At 43.9% G+C, this 16,437-nt stretch overlaps 1 protein-coding gene across 2 annotated transcripts in view; it reads left to right on the top strand.

Moving 5' to 3' along the window:
* TUBGCP2 (tubulin, gamma complex associated protein 2) overlaps positions 1–16,437 on the top strand; it is a 39,847-nt gene that overhangs the window by 16,243 nt on the left and 7,167 nt on the right. The window contains exons 10-16 of one of the 2 annotated variants that reach the window (XM_009332770.1): positions 2,240–2,420; positions 3,097–3,269; positions 4,661–4,789; positions 6,213–6,333; positions 10,962–11,105; positions 11,717–11,845; positions 12,772–12,935. In XM_009332770.1, the coding sequence (XP_009331045.1) occupies positions 2,240–2,420; positions 3,097–3,269; positions 4,661–4,789; positions 6,213–6,333; positions 10,962–11,105; positions 11,717–11,845; positions 12,772–12,935 (1,041 nt within the window). The remainder of the gene's footprint in view (positions 1–2,239; positions 2,421–3,096; positions 3,270–4,660; positions 4,790–6,212; positions 6,334–10,961; positions 11,106–11,716; positions 11,846–12,771; positions 12,936–16,437) is intronic. The other variant, XM_009332771.1, reaches the window with a different exon arrangement.

Here is a 16,437-nt window from a genome sequence, read left to right on the forward strand (position 1 = left end):
CTCATGACTTGTCCCTCGGCTGCATGTCACTCACACCCAGGAAGGGAGTTTCCTAGTATCTGGTATGATCAAGAAGAGTTTAATGTGAATAAGAAATAGTTTGGTGTTAAGCATCTCACCAAATATATGCCATGGTTATTGTTCATGCAAACATAGGTAGTTGGAACAGAGTAAGTGTATTAGCCCCAAGTTCCAGTGCAGGGTTTTTCTTACTACTGTCCTTTTTTAAAGTTCATTTTAATAACCTATATTTTGATTCTCGTAACACATTCAGCTGATAGCAAATGCAAGTGCATTCTAGCATGCAAATTCCAGCTTCCTTGTGCGAATCAAGCTTTTAGTTTATTACTATCTTCAGAAAACAGTAAAAACAGGAATCTTAACTATCCAGATGACCAAGACAGCAACAAATAGGTAGAAAGTTGCAGTTGATAGCTGGTTGTAAGATAGTTTGTAATTGGGCTGAGACCTGGTACCAGAGGTTCTGCTTCAAACCAGTGACACAATGTGAAAGAAAATGGTCTGAACTTCATGGGACAAACATGCCAAGTGACTTGCACAAGAAGATGTCCATTTGGAGACATAAGCTGGAGCAGTAATGGTAACTGAAGTGAATGTGCCTAGCAGGCCAGGTAGGATTGCTTTGGGCCTGCTTTTTGCTAGATCTGAAAAAGTTGTAGCTGTGACACAGGTGTCTGCTCCAGACCTGGGAACACTACGGCTCCAGCTGAGAGAGGTTGGGGGAAGACCTGAAGATCCGTGGTTCATGCCTTTGAAACTGATACGTTCCTTCCTGCCCTGTGAAAACCACCAGAGAACATGCCTTGTTTTATGAAAGGTTATGAGAGTTATCTGAAACCTGCCAGTCGTTAAGGAGATTATTCCTAGCCTTTCTAATAACTGTTATCCCTCCAAGCTTTCTTTGTTTAATAGGACTGTTCAAAAGACACTGGCTTCCAAAGCTCTGGTGGCACATGTCCTCTGTCTATCACAACGTAGTTTCAGATTAAGGTGTTGCTCAGCCTCGCCAGCTGCGGGTTGATGTCTATGACCTCCTCATCTTCGAAACAGGCTCTCTGCTAGATCATTCAGCAGCTGTCCTGTGTATATGTAATCTACTGCAGTGCAAGTGCAGGGGCAGCTGGTTGAGGAGGAAGCTACTGAGCTTCCAGCGTGTGTGTATGCTTTGAGGGCTGAAGTGGGATGGTTGTGATCAAACCCCAGGGACCTGTGACAGATAACCACTTCTCAGTTAAGCGGGAGTACTGACTCTCTCTCCACCATCCCAGAGATGGTTGGAAGGGACCAACCACCTTGGCACGTCTCTAGCTCGACCTCCTGCTTGAAGTGGGATTGTCGCCAGCATTAGGTCAGGTTTTTATTTGGGTTTGCACTCTAGGGTGTGTCAGCAGTAAGTATCTTGCTCCCCTACCTGTTGTGTCCTCAGTTAACCACTGACACTGTCATGACTTCCTTGTGACTGGGGGAGTTTTCTTGGTTCAAGAGAGTAATGACAGTCATGGAAACAGAGGGGCTGAGCATCATCCCAAATTGACAGTGATCAGGAGTCTGCAACCACATTATGTTAAGGCTGTGCTGGTCCTATTTTTGCTCTGAAAACTGCAGTTATCATGTGCGATCTTTGGCCCCGCACTAAGTTAATCCTCAAACTGTCCTCTGAGCTATTTCCAAGCTCCTGGCCCACTGCAGTTAACTGTCCCTGGTGCCAAGTGAAAATTAAAGTTTATGCATCCTACTGTAGCAGAAGTCAACACAATTACCTGGAATACTTAAAAAATCAGCACAGATACTTGTTCATTCAAAGGAGTCCAAGATTCTGCTCTGAATTGGCAACTGCCTCTTGGATGGATCTGCACGCTGTGGAGGTTGGCGTGTTGTTCAGGATAGCAGTATGAGTGAGCCTTTGCCCAGCAATGTAGTGCATATGTTTGTTTTTTTTTTTCTAAGGTGCATTTTTCAAGGAAAAAAAGGAGCAGCAGCAATCCTGATCTGACTGCACAAAAGCATCCTGACTGAGGTGGTAGGGAGGAGGGGACACGCATAAGAGACTAGTCTCCAAATTGGTTATTTATGGCTATGTGTTCTCTATGAAGAGGAACATTTTGTGATCAAAGCCAGCAGGCTGGCTGAATTGATTGCTTTTGTTCCTTTAGGTTTAATATGGATTAACTTGGGCTTTAAAAAACATAATCAATTGTCCCTTCATTTTCTTGAGCAGATCTATAAAACACTATTTCCTGATGGATCAAGGGGACTTTTTTGTTCACTTCATGGATCTCACAGAAGAGGAACTTAAGAAGCCTGTAGATGACATCATAACTACAAGGCTAGAGGCTCTGCTTGAATTAGCCCTGCGAATGAGCACAGCCAACACAGATCCTTTCAAGGATGATTTAAAGGTAAGAATGTATGTAAGCAGAAAACAACTGAATTTGAGCAGAAGGCCTGCCATGATTTGGGAAGATCCGTGTGCCTGTAAGAACCTGCTGAATGTACCGTGAAGGAAAAGATAATTGATGGCTGTCCTTCTGTAGACTGTCTCTGGGTTAAGTCCTCTTTCATCCAGATTAGCAACTGCAAGCACCCACCCTGGACAAGAGACTGAGTTTTCTTGCTGGTGTCTGAACAGAGAAGGTGCTTTTGGGTGGCCTCAGGATGGGGTGGAAGCAGTAGTCTGCCTCTTATGCTTATTCTCAGCTTGGGTGCTCACTTTGGAGTACAAGAAAATACCTGATTAGAAGTCCTGCCTATTAATGATTGCATATTTTACAGATAGGAAGCAGCACAGAGGCTGTGCCTGGGGAGCATGAGATCTGAATAGACCTTACAGAGGCCGAGGGCAAGGGAGAGCAATCAGCAGAGTAGCATGTTGTATGCTGATTGTTAAACACTACAGCCACGCTGCTCCAGTGTCTGCTGCCCCATTCCAGATCATACCATTCACTATTGCTTCCTAGGTTGGTCTGATGACTTAAGAGCTACTCTGATAATTTGCATGTCTGCCACATGTCTGTTGCTACGCAGTAGTTGTGAGTATCCTGTGGCTTCATTTTTTTTCCTGCTCTTCCTTTATAGATTGACTTGATGCCCCATGACCTCATTACACAGCTCTTGAGAGTATTGGCCATAGAAACGAAACAGGAGAAGGCCATTATCAGTGCAGATCCCACAGAGCTCACTCTGAGCGGTCTGGAAGCATTTTCCTTTGACTACATTGTTAAGTGGCCTCTGTCCCTTATTATAAACAGGTAAGGTATCAATCCACTGAAGGAAAAAAAGGCAGAAGCTTTTGCATGGGGTTGAAGCACGTTTCCACACAGCAAAATACTGGAAAGCCTGTATCTTTAAAGTGACATTTTAAGTTGCTGACTAGTAAGGTATGCTTTGGGGTTGCGGAGCCCTGCTTGCTCCACTTGTAGACTATGGAATATGGATTGTCTCTTCAGTAGAGCCCTACTAGACCGTGTCTAAGGCACGCTTGGAAAGTCAAACTTTCATTTCAAATGGTGGGAAGACATAGGACAAAGGATGGTTTCTCAGCCTGGTCCCTGGTTTTACTTGTGACTGGTCACCCAGTTTTCATTTGTCCATGGCTTTCTGAAGAATCTCCCCTGAGAATATGAACTCTCACAAGAGGGTTTCCATGCAAGAATCAAATATTTCTCAAATGTGGAGAGCAGAAAAAAATGCACTTTCTGGTATCCCTGGTTGCAAACTAGAAGGATACAGGCTGTTGCTAGAGTTGCTATAGCAAGCTATTTTGCATTTAATTGAGTTATGAGGGACTGAATGGTTCATTTTTCTGCAAGGATTTGCCTCCTGTTTCCCTGGAGAAACACTGGCAAACCTGCTGCTGTGAGCCAGGGCAAATGGGAGAAGCAGTGTTACATGAACAGGGTGACAGATGTTGAATTGTTAAATGCCAACAATTAGTTTGTCCTTTAATTTCCCCTTTAAAAAATCAGTTTACACAGTGGGACTTTTCTAATGACGTGATGTTTTTGCAATTATGTCTCTTTCTTTCAAATTGAGTGTATTAGCTCTGATGATAGCTATGGAAGTGAAAATACTGTTTGGTAAGGTTTCACGAACTGTATCGACTGGAGCTCTGTAGACACCTACACTGAAGTATCTGAATGCAGACCTGAATCCAGTCCCTGAAGCTATAAATAAGCATCCCCATCTGCTTCTGACAGTGCATTGCTGTTGGGGTAATGCTGCCTGTAGCTTGGTTACAGCTTTTTCTTCATCTTTTTGGAGAATCCTGGCGAATTGTTTTGGTGATCGTAGCCGTCTTAGTGCAGTGGGTACATGACTGCAGGCTTTCAGGCTTCCGTCCCAGCATCTTTGTGAGTGACCTTTCTGCAGGTAGCTCGAGGGAATTGAAGGAGGCTGGTGATGTACCCGCTGGCAGGAAATATGGAGGAGGGACTCCTTGGAGAGAAATTCTTTGGGATGGTTACAAATGTGATTTTTTTTTCTTTGGTTCAAATTGTTTCAGTGCGGATTTGTGGGCATCTGAAGGCGTAAGGAACATATTGTGTAAAGTCTCTTTGCCTTTGAGCAGCCTCAGCCTTCGCAGCTTAGTCTGTCAATCAGAACAGGGCTTAATGTGGATGGGTTTCTCCTTTCTTTCCAGGAAAGCACTGACAAGATACCAGATGCTTTTCAGACACATGTTCTATTGCAAACATGTGGAAAGACAGTTGTGCAACGTTTGGATCAGCAATAAGACGGCCAAGCAATTCTCCCTGCACTCAGCTAAGTGGTATGGCCTTTTTTTCTGCTGGATTGGATGTGAAGGTCTGGTTTTCCTTCTTGCTAGTTAGATATGTCGTGACACGGATCAGATAATTTTGACTTGAAAAAGATCGTTACAAATTTCTTATGGGTTGAGAGGTGTCAAAATATAACATTTTAGGTTTTAGTAGGAAGTGTCTGCTCAGTAATTTTTGTGCTGCTTGGCTCGTTCCTCTTTGTTGGCATGAAGTTTTGAAAAGGAAGAGATGGTCTTTAGGGTTAGCTCATTCTACACTGAACAGTTACAGCAGAGGACATCTATACACATATCGTCATGGTCGTTACTTTAGCGTCAGCAAGATTAGTAAGGGCCCCAGTAGTTTAAAAGCAACATCCTTCTCTTCTGGCCAGACCACTAGCAAGGACTCGTGACCTTCACACAGCTTGGCTAATGTTTGGGGTTTTGGTGTGATACAAATTGAATAAGGTAAAATTGGTGGGGTGTTTTCCCAGGAAATCATTCTGTCTTGTTCCATCTGTGAGGGTAGATTTTCATCTTTGGATCTGCACTGCAGGTGTTGGAGGTGCCTGTTTGGAGACTGAGGCAGATCCCAACATTGTGAGGTTGTACCTTCTGCCTTGCCAGTGGCACTTTCTTGTCACAAGGTAACCTCAGCTGCCTTGGCGCTGACCTCAGCCAACATGACTATAGCTCTGGTTCTCCTGTAATTGTAGAGGTATTAGCGGAAGAGACCTGTGAGGGTCTCTAGTCCAACCTCCAGCTCACAGGATGACTGTGATCAGCAGGGGACAGGGCAGCCGTGGTTGAAAACCCCTAGGGTGGGTATTCCCCACCTCTCCAGTGACCTGTCCCAGTTTGCTGAAGTCAGTTCTTAGTTTGCCATCACAGAGCTTGCATAAATTAACATTGAAAGAACCTCTATATAATGCCACCATTCATTTTTAAGGTGAAATTGCATTAAGTACCCTAGGTAGCAGGTGATTTGATTAAATATTTGGATTCTCTGAACATATTGATGCAAGGCGCAGAATATTTCAAAGTGTTCATTTAACAAGAAAGGCTGGAAAGAAACATGAACCATTTATCTTGTTATATTTTGCCCTGCTAACAAATGCATGTCTCACTAGATAGTAAAATTGCTTTAATATATAATATTAAAATTTTAGTTGTCTATAAGCAAATATTCAAAGTAATTGTCCAGTCTACAATAGGTTCAAAACTCTGACTCTAGTAATTGAGGGAAAGCCATTTGAATACATGGAAAATAATCAGAGGTGGTTTGCATTAACTTTATAATCCCTCTCACACTGCAGCAGTGAATTTGCTAGGACAGAAATATTTAGCTCTGCTTGTGCTAGGTGCAAGCCTGGTGATAGTTCTCCATGGCATTTGCTAGCTCTAAGTTGTGTGGGTGTGATTTCTCCCCTAGGTTTGCTGGTGCTTTCACACTGCGGCAGCGGATGCTGAATTTTGTACAGAATATCCAGTATTACATGATGTTTGAAGTGATGGAGCCAACATGGCACATTCTTGAGAAGAACCTGAAGTTGGTGAGTGTGTGTGCTCGAGAGAAGTTGGAATGGAAGTCTTAAGTTAACAAATTTAATATAGGGAAAAAACGCCTAATTTCAGTTACTGCAGGTGACTGTTAAACATTTTGTTGGAGGCACTTGAAGTATCTGGGAACTGTTGTTCTTATTATACTGCAAAGAGTGCCGCTGTTCTACATCACCTTTCTGCTTTATTAATCATATATCCCTTTCCTCTGCAGCATCCTCCTATCTATGCCCAGCTCATACTCTGCACCCTGTTATGTAAAGGTGGTGTTTTGCTGAACATAGCCTTACACAGAAGAAAGAAAACTATGGAAAAGGAAGAAGGTTGCAGGGTGCAAAGATCATAAACAGGTCCAGACATCTTCAGTTGATTCCTTGGCTGACTTACAGTGCTCTTAAAAGCCAAGTCTGTGCTTTCTCTTCGTGAAGCTGCCAAGGACTGGCATGTTAGGACTATCTGTTATAAAACAGAGCCTTCCTTTTACAGGTGACTATTCCACATGTATATTCCCACTGCAGGTGGGCAAGGCTGGCGAACTTTTCCACTCCAGGAGTATAGAATCATAGAATCGTTTAGGTTGGAAAAGACCTTCAAGATCATCAAGTCCAACTGTTAACGTAGCACTGCCAAGTCCACCACTAAACCATGTCCCTAAGCACCACATCTACACGTCTTTTAAATACCTCCAGGGATGGTGACTCAACCACTTCCCTGGGCAGCCTGTTCCAATGCTTGATGTAATGTTCTGAGCTGTGGGATTTTCCAGGTGTGTTACAGAATATTTCTGGTTCACTAATCCAAGCCAGTGACTTCTCCAGAAGTTAACTCTGCCCTAGCAAAAACTGCAAAAATCAGTTTTTATCTCCTAAGGGCATGTGAGATGCCTTTATTATCTCACAGAGGAACACATTTGCAGCTAATGTCCCACCTGCCTGTTTTAAACCAAGAATGAGAAGTCATTGGGAGTTTACCTTTCAGAACAGTCTGTTCAAGAAGGCCATAAAGGTCTTCTCATGTCTGGTTTGATTCACATCAGATTTGTTGGTTCCATCCACAACAACAGAGAAAAAAATCTGTCACCAACAGATCAAGAGTTATTCTCAGCCTGTGCAGAGCAAACCCTTCTCTCCCTTCCTTTTTTACCTGACTGTGGTAAAGATCTAGACTTTTGGGGCTTATAGAGTTACCGTGGAAGTTCATTAGACAAGTGAAGGATGGTGCCTGAGCACTGGCAGATCTAGTGAAAGCCACAGCAATGCTGCAAATACATGTCTTCCTTGCCATCAGCCTGGGCCCAGCCCATAGCTTCTTCATTCCCTAGGAACATGTGCTGGAGCCAGGGCACTGGTTACCTCACCTCTCAGCACCAGTGGTCCTGCCTGGATTCTGCTGGTTTCTGGCATACAAACAAGTCTTTGTGGGAGGAAAAAGAGAGGAGAGATGGCATCTTGAGTTACTTCTGTACTGCTGCCTAAAACAAGGGCAGAGACATAGGCTGTCTGCTCCACATTACCTAGCAAATGTCTCCATTGGGTCCCGTGTGGTCCTAACATACAATCATTTTGTGTTCTTCGAGTTTCAAGTGTTTGCAGCAGTGTGGGGAGCCCTGAATTGTAGCTGTTATCATAGCATGAAGCTGCAGGGATGCGTTGCATGGGCTGGGGTGTGACGTGGAGGCCTGTGAAAGTGCTTGACAGTACAAAGCTTGGTGTAGTAGTGTTGGAGGGCTTTGCCAAGGGAGGGAATCTGACCTGCTGCCATCTTCTCCATGCCAGGAGACAACTTGAGAAGGCACTTAGGAAGTGCAGTCCCTGCGCTTTGTATGACGGTTGTCTTGGCGTATGACACTTGGCACAGGTAAGGGTTGTGCCAGGCAGTGAACTTGTGTTTAATTAGAGTGGATGATCAGTGATCCATTCCTCAAGCTTGCTTATTTTGCAGCATAACCTTTGTGATGGCTGTAGTAATTTTCCTTATCCCAAGGGACACTGCATTCCTCATGGTCCTTCTCAGCTTCCTTACCCACTGTGGTGCTGCTGTGTTGGGGCTGGTGTTAGTAGCTTGGTGCCCCAGTTACTGTGAGAGAACAGGAGGCAGATGTACATCACCTTATTATTCTTCCCTCTGGTAGTCATCCTGTGATTGGATGCTTCTTGGTTCTGCATCTTTTTCCTCTTACACCATGAAAAACATTTATCTGATGTATCAAACAGCCCAACACTCCTTCTGCAATCTGCATTAAGCCACAGCAGCTCTCTTCGTAGCTCTCTGATGAGCCTTGTGTATCTTCAACATCAACTGACCCTGTCTTAGTTTCTACTGTGTACTGGGCAGTTGTTCTGGGGTCAGCTAACCAATACTTTTTGATGCCCTGTCATCCTTTTTCCTGGAGAATTCACAGGAGGTATCAGATTTAGGATTGTGAGCATCTCTGCATATTCTTGGTGAGGACTTCTGAAGAAGAAGAGGTTGTATGTCAAGCTCCTGGATGATGTAAGAGAATTGTACTTGCTTCTTAATTTTGTTGTAAGTTTAGGTTTGCAAAATACAATACTCAGTTTACTTTACTTGAATTGAGGCACTTGAACAATTTATCCTGTCCTGGGTTCTTCCATACTGATTTCAGGTAATGCCTCCTTTCAGTGTCTGTTGATTCCAGATGTTCTAGAAGGGACTATTAAACGCAGTAGGCACGCAGTCTGTGTTGATGGCATCCCCTGTTCAGAAGAGACAATCTCCTGACTCCAGAGTTTTTGAGATCCCTCTCTGCTTTGGCTCTCAGCCATTGAGTTTCTCTGCTCTTTCAGAGATATAGCAGTGTTTAAGCATTTTTATTTCAGTTCCAAAAAGGAATTTGCCAATTTATACTGTTTCTTGGAGGAGCCCATTCCCAAGAAACATCTATAGACCAAACCTTTTTGATAGCCCAAGTGGGCAGAATTTTTCCCTCATTGTGGAACATCTGTGAGCCTCTTTAGCCTGCCAGAGATGTTGAGATAGCAGGTATAAAGTGACCTTGGTGGCACTGGGGAAAGGTGTTTCCATGGCTGTATGGCAAGAAGGAGATCTGTCTGTGCCTTCACCATACGCTTCTTCATTTCTGAAACCTTGTGGGCTGCTGCAGCATTTTGTAGAGCATTTCTACCATTGCTCTCTACATGAAGGGCTTCTCCAAGTAATAGTGCAGTAGTAACGACTCAAGGATGCCCGTGGTATGAATATGTACACAAGTAGTCACCTGAAACTGGAAGTTTTTTGGCAAGTTAGCAAAGTCTTTGAGACGTAATCCAAATGTATGTTTGCCTCCCATCCTCATCAGTGTCCTTCAAGGCTTTTAAATCTCTGGGAGACAGACCATGCCCTCTACCAGTGCCGGGGCAGGAAAAGTCTGGCTCTAGGCATTGTTGTAATATGGGCACCTGTGAGTCGAACATCTCAACGCTGCCAGCTAAAGAAGCTGTTTCAGCAGCCACCTTGTTATGCAGTCCTTTAAAAGAGCTGCTCACCAGGGATGACATATCCCCAGCTACTGGGTAAAATCTTCCTTGATTTAAATAAAAGCATCATTTATTTCCAAACAGAGGATGGATGCAGAACTGGCGCTTTAACCTTCGTAGCCTACAGACTGGGGTAGTTTTTTCCTTTCATTTGCATTTTAGGGGGGGAAAGGATGATCCTCACTGGTCTCATGTAGTGCCTTATGCTGTTTTTTTATTTGTCAGACTTCTCTCTTGTGCATTTCCACTTGAAGTTAAGGTGGTTTCTTCCTAAAAATATAACTAGTATCTTCATCTTCACAACAGCATTGTCTTCATCAACACAACTAGCATCTTCATTGCATTAGAGAGCAGCATTTTTCCCTGTTCTGTACTAGTTTAAAAGGTTGGGGGGAGTTGGCATTGATCCTGATGGAGCATTGTGGATACCTTGGCAATTTTAGTCCTATGGTTCTTTCCTAAGCTTGACTTGTGTTCTCAGCTTCAGCACATCCCATAATTGTACAGAGTGAGAGGGGGTTTTTAATCTATCATTTAAAACTCGAGACTGAAACAGCCCATTGAAGTAGCAGAGCTGGATAAAAATCTTACAGAATCCTTGCAACACTGCATGTCCCGGTTCCTTATTGTGCTCCTAAAACATGTTTCTGAATAACCTGTATGTTTTAAGTCTCGTAAACTTACTGACATTTAAAGTTCTTTGATTTATTTTTCTCTTTTCCACTTATTGTAGTTGACTTTACTGAGATTGTGAAGGTGGGAGTGGGCATGACAGGCAGATGTAAAAGCAAAGGAAGTGCATGTTCATAAAGCAGATAACTCCATCCTGAGCCTCCTTTCCAGTGGAGGGTTTGGATGATTAAAGAAAGCATAATTTGGTTGAGAAGGTGATGTGACAAGTCAAAGGTAAAAAGCCTGTGAAGGGCTGTTGAATGCAATAATGCAAATACAGTCTCCATTTCAGGATGTTTCTCGAAGCTGGAAGGTACATGAGAAGTATCTAACATGCCCTAGAGCATGTCTGAGAGGTCACTGTCAGAGGCAGGATGCTGGGTTAGAGCTTTGGTCCGGTGCAGCACAGCAGTCCTGGTTTGGTTTTTCATTATTGTACTATCCTGTCACAGGCATCTAATATTGACGATGTCCTGAGCCACCACACAAGCTTCCTGGATAACTGCTTGAAGGACTGCATGCTAACCAACCCAGAGCTGCTGAAGATCTTCTCCAAGCTGATGTCTGTCTGTGTCATGTTCACAAACTGCATGCAGGTATGTACAGCCTCCCCCTGTTGACCATGCCACTGCCAGCTGCTTTGGGTGCCAGCTAGCTATGACAGTCCCTTTTTTCAACTCAACCCCTCTTGTCCTCAATGCATGTGGAAGAGCCTCTCTTCCTCCCGCCAGCAGGCTTTAGAGCTTGACTGCTCAGAGCCTCATCCTTTGTCCCAAATAGTTTCTGTGGCTTCTCCCTCCACAAAATTCTCTATGCTCTTCTTTTTCAGTGTTGGGATCAGGTTCATTTGAACAAATTACCTCTCTTCATCCAGTCCTGCAGCAGAATTTGAGGTGTAAGTTGTAGGGCTCTGTAGTTTTTAGCATGCTCTTTTGAGGGTCAGGCGAGGACTAGTGATTGGACCCATGGAGACTGATCTCCATGGGCACACTCTAGCCAGCATCTTGGGGAGCCCATAGCTTTAAAAAACCCCCACCTTCCTTTGGGTTTAGGGAGCTTTTTGTATTAACATTGTAAATTTAATCTCAGAGTTAGCTTTCATGCAAGTTAGCTAGCTGCAGGGCTAGCAGAACTGAGTCAGCCTCATGCTTTGCCATAATTGAAAAAATGGGATCTAACCATTTCCCCAACCCTCTGCCCTTCCAAGAGGTTCACCCAGAGCATGAAGCTGGATAATGAGATGGACCGGCTCACCTTAGAGCATGGCACAATGCTGGGCCCACCAACAGAGGAGGAGCGTGCTGAAGAGACTGCAAAGAAGAAGCTGACTAACAAGGTGGGACACGGGATGGACAGCTGGGCCCTTTCCTCTGTGAATGCTGCCTGGGTTGCGGTCTGGTCAGGGTGGCTGTCCTACCTCTTGCAGATAGGCCTTCCTAGTTTCTAGAGGAAAGAAGTTTCTAGAAGTTTCTAGAAGAAAACTTCTTCCTAGTTTTCCCACCTCTGGCCCCAAAAGCAGAATCTTTGTGGAATTGTGGGCATTTTTGAGGGCAGTGTGGAGCGCTGATGGTGTTCTCAAAGTCTGCTTTGAAGACCCTGTCTCCCACAGCAGTCCCTGCACTTGTTTTTAAGTTCTTAGTTGTATTTTCAGCTGTGCAGTGGGTACCCATATACAGGCTTTCTGCAACTCAAGAACTTTCTTATTTCCAGAACTAGCTTTTTGTGATGGATGAGCCAATAAACTGTCAGGTGTGACTCTTTGCAGCCCATCCTTTTCACATCTGGGATATTTGTCTTGTCCATATTTCTCTATCTAGATGCACATGTACTAAGTGATTTGTTTGGCGTGCTCTGTGGTTAGCAGGCTGCCTCCTGTCCCGCTGAAAGCCCCTCTCTGGCACACAGCCAGTAGGGTCCTGCAAGGCAATCAGAGTGCTCCAGAGGTTACAACCTGTCTTAGAAGCAACACTCACTTTTTGCTTACTGGCTTTTCATCCTGCTTGAAAATAAATAATGACAGCATATATTTGAGGACAACTCTACTGGGATCTACTCTGGGGTTCTCCCAGATAGGCATAGCAAGGTTTTTAACTACCAAGGACCTTGCAACTGTTTTGAAAGATTTATTTTAGTGGCTGAGCAACTGTTAAGTTTTATGGCAGTATTTTTGAGCAGGTTAGGAAGTAGGGAAGGAATAATTGCATCTCTTTGGCAAGTGCAAATCAGCAGACACATGGGGCCACTATGCCTTTGTCTTGATAGCTTTTAGCAGAGCATGCTGACAACCTCCACCTGACATCTGGCTTCGAAGCAACAATCAACAAGTTTGATAGCAATTTCTCAACACATCTGCTGGACCTGTTGGACAAACTGAGCATTTACAGCACCAATGACTGTGAGCACAGCATGCTCAACATCATCTACAGGTGAGCCAGTAGTTTTCTCTTTGTAACTTCCCCTCCTGTGGTTCACAAATTCAGCTCAGGAAGAATAATTGCTGTTTTAACTGTGCATGTCTGCCCCATCAATGAAAACACTGAAATCACAAGAAGTACTGCTTTGCATTTCAACCCAAGGCTTTAAAAAAACCCCCACATTCCTTTGAATTATGTAAAATTTGTCTATTAATGTTGTATATGTAATGCAAGTGTTAGTTTTCTTGGGGATTGTCTCACTGTGTAGATAGTAAATAGGCTGATGCCTGAATACAGCGTAAGTATTCCAAGATGAGAAAACCATGCAAGGGATTGATCATAAGTGGCTATTTTGTTTTAAGTTCGCATCTTGTATTTATTTAAATAAGCACCCCTTAATATGTTTTTATTGTGGTCTCACCCATACTTACCAGCTTCTTAGAAATCAAAATTCCTCCAGTAATACCTAAAAGTCAGGTACACAAGATATACTGCAGGAAGAGAGAGAGAGATCAGGAGATCTAGGTTTTGTTGCTAGGTTTATAACCTCTGTGTTTCTTTTTTAATAAAATGAGATGCACAAGGCCTTCTTTGGAATGATTAACATTTGTTTTTGCTATAAAAGCATTACATATTTGTGTTGCTGGGCTTTTTAAGATCTGTGTTATAGATTGGTGTAGCATGGAGGGACCTGCCCTGGTACTTCTAGCTTTGAAGAACCACAGATAATTCTCTAGGAGCATTATCCCCAGTTGAGCACATGTGCTGTGCAAGCAGAATGCTTCTTGCTCCGATACTGCTACCAGCACTTTAGGAGCAAAACAGAAATAACTGCAACTATGGAGTTTGCTGCTGGGAGCAGCTTTTAGTGTTTGTGGCTGGAATACGTTTTTCGAGAGTTAAGCACCCATGAAACCTAGCAGCCTGCAGATTGGAAATGTTCAGCTGAGGCATGCATATAACCACAGAATAAGAAGGCAAGCAAGGGTCAGGAGTTGCCATCTCTTAATTCTCAGAGTCACCTTGGTGGAAGTCACATGTAGGAGCTGCTGGTCACCAGCCACCTCACACCTGGCAAAGATTGTAACACTTCAGAAATGCTGCTTGCAGACTGTTAGGCACATATGAAAAACAATTCATTTTTACAGTGACTTATTTCTTCCAGTGAAGAGGCAGGATATATATTGCGCATAGGCATAATTTTAAGAGGTTAGGATTCTCATGAATATAAAATATTTCAACACCAACACTTTCTTAAGTGCTTGTTCTGTGTCTGTAAGCCTACTAGACACATTTGCACTGTTATGGTGCATGTGAGCTTAGAACACTTGAGACTTACCTTCTTTGTCATTGCTGTCAGCTAGGGCACAGAAAACAAAGCCATCCTAAACATCCATTAGTTTCTTCATGCTGTATGTAAGCTGGTGTGTAGCCTTATTTTCATGTGTAAGCAATTGTAAACAGCTCTTACAGGACTAGCCAGAAATTAAGGTCATTTTTAGGTGTTTCCTTTCATCTTTTTCTGAGGAAAGCCCTTGGTTTACCAAAGAGTACTCCCTACTTTTAAGAATATTTTCCTCTAAAGTTGTAATGAATTTCAGTGGTAGGTGTGCTAGAACCAGTTGTCAGTGATATGTAATTTTGTTCATAAATGTGCCTGATAACTGTTTAATCACGTACATTTTCTTTCTTCCCTTGGTGCTGTAGGGATTCGTGCCCCAGTCCCTTTCATTATTAGTACAGAACAGAGTAGATCCTTATTTAGTTCTTTTTAACCACATAGGACTAAAGGGTACTCTGAGCTTCCTCCTAACTGTGCTTTGTCCTCTGTTTTGTTTTGTTTTATTTAAGTGTAGTCTTACTGCACCTCTGTTTTGTTTGGTCTTTGTGAACTGTACTTTTTGTTGGTCATTCTCATCCTTTAACTTAATCTTCAGGAAAACCATAAGAATATTAACCTGGAACCATTAAGTTCTGTTTGCTGCCCTTCTGTACTGGATGTCTTTTATGGCTGGCTGATAACCCTTACACCTCTGTTGAGATGTGCTACACCTGAAAACAGAGAGAGAAATGTTTCAGGAATGTTTTTTTGAAGCAGGTTGTTGTCCCCTCCTCATGCCGTTTCTCTTGAAGCTTTCATTGTCCTTTTCTAACAACATCTGACAGGGCTGTCCAGGATTCCTGGTACCAACCTTTGCAAACACTATTTTGTGAAGTATTCTAGCAGGAGACTGGGCTTCCAGTTGTCCTTTACTTCTGAGAACTTCTTGACCAGCAGCTACCATGCATGTACACAGCCCCTGGCCTCCTGTGTTAGCATCTGCTGCTCTATCTGAGATGTGGTCACACAGCTGAGACCAAGGTTGAACACTAAAACCTGTCATCCCTGTTACCATGGGTGCTTCCAGGAGTGGAGTCTAGCCCACCAGCTCCCACAACGCTGTAGAGAATTACATGTCTTGTCGTCTTCCTTGTAGGATTGTATTCCTTATTTAAGGAAGACAAGGATACTCACAGGCATCTGAAAGGAAATGCAGTGCCACAGGACTGCTTGCTGCTCTGAACTCTCCTGCTTTCATTCCCTGTCAGGGTAGGAGCTTATCTTCCTACCAGCAGAACTGCCCTTGTTGGTTGATACTCAATCCCTGAAACAGGACGGTAGGTGGGGACCCCTTCTCCACAGTCCTGATAACTCTGATTCTCTCCATTTCTGAAGTGACCGGAGTCAGAGGTCTCCTTCTCATCTTGGAAACTCATAGAATCATAGAATAGTTTGGGTTGGAAGGGACCTTTAAAGGTCATCTAGTCCAACACCCCTGCCGTGGGCAGGGTCATCTTCAACTAGATGAGGTTGCTCAGAGCCCCATCCAGCCTGACCTTGAATGTTTCCAGGGATGGGGCATCCACCACCTCTCTGGGCAACCTGTGCCAGTGTTTCACCACTCTCAGCGTAAAAAATTTCTTCCTTATATCTAGTCTGAATCTACCCTCTTTTAGTTAAAAGCCATTCCCCCTTGTCCTGTTGCAACAGGCCCTGCTAAAAAGTTTGTCCCCATCTTTCTTATAAGCCCCCTTTAAGTACTGATAGGCTGCAATAAGGTCTCCCCGAAGCCTTCTCTTCTCTAGGCTGAACAACCCCAACTCTCTCAGCCTTTCTTCACAGGAGAGGTGTTCCACCCCCCTGATTGTTTTTGTGGCCCTCTTCCTGGCCCTGCTCCAACAGGTCCATGTCTTTCTTGTGCTGAGGGCTCCAGAGCTGGACGCAGTACTCCAGGTGGGGTCTCACCAGAGCCGAGTGGAGGGGCAGAATCACCTCCCTCGACCTGCTGGCCACGCTTCTTTTGATGCAGCCCAGGATACAGTTGGTCTTCTGGGCTGCAAGCACACATTGTTGGCTCATGTCCAGCTTTTCATCCACCAGTACCCCTAAGTCCTTCTCTGCAGGGCTGCTCTTAATCCCTTCATCAACCCCCCTGATACCGGGGCTTGCCCTGACCCAGGTGCAGGACCTTGC

Source organism: Pygoscelis adeliae, unplaced genomic scaffold, assembly GCF_000699105.1.
Source record: "Pygoscelis adeliae isolate BGI_AS28 unplaced genomic scaffold, ASM69910v1 Scaffold139, whole genome shotgun sequence".
Lineage (NCBI taxonomy): Eukaryota > Metazoa > Chordata > Aves > Sphenisciformes > Spheniscidae > Pygoscelis > Pygoscelis adeliae.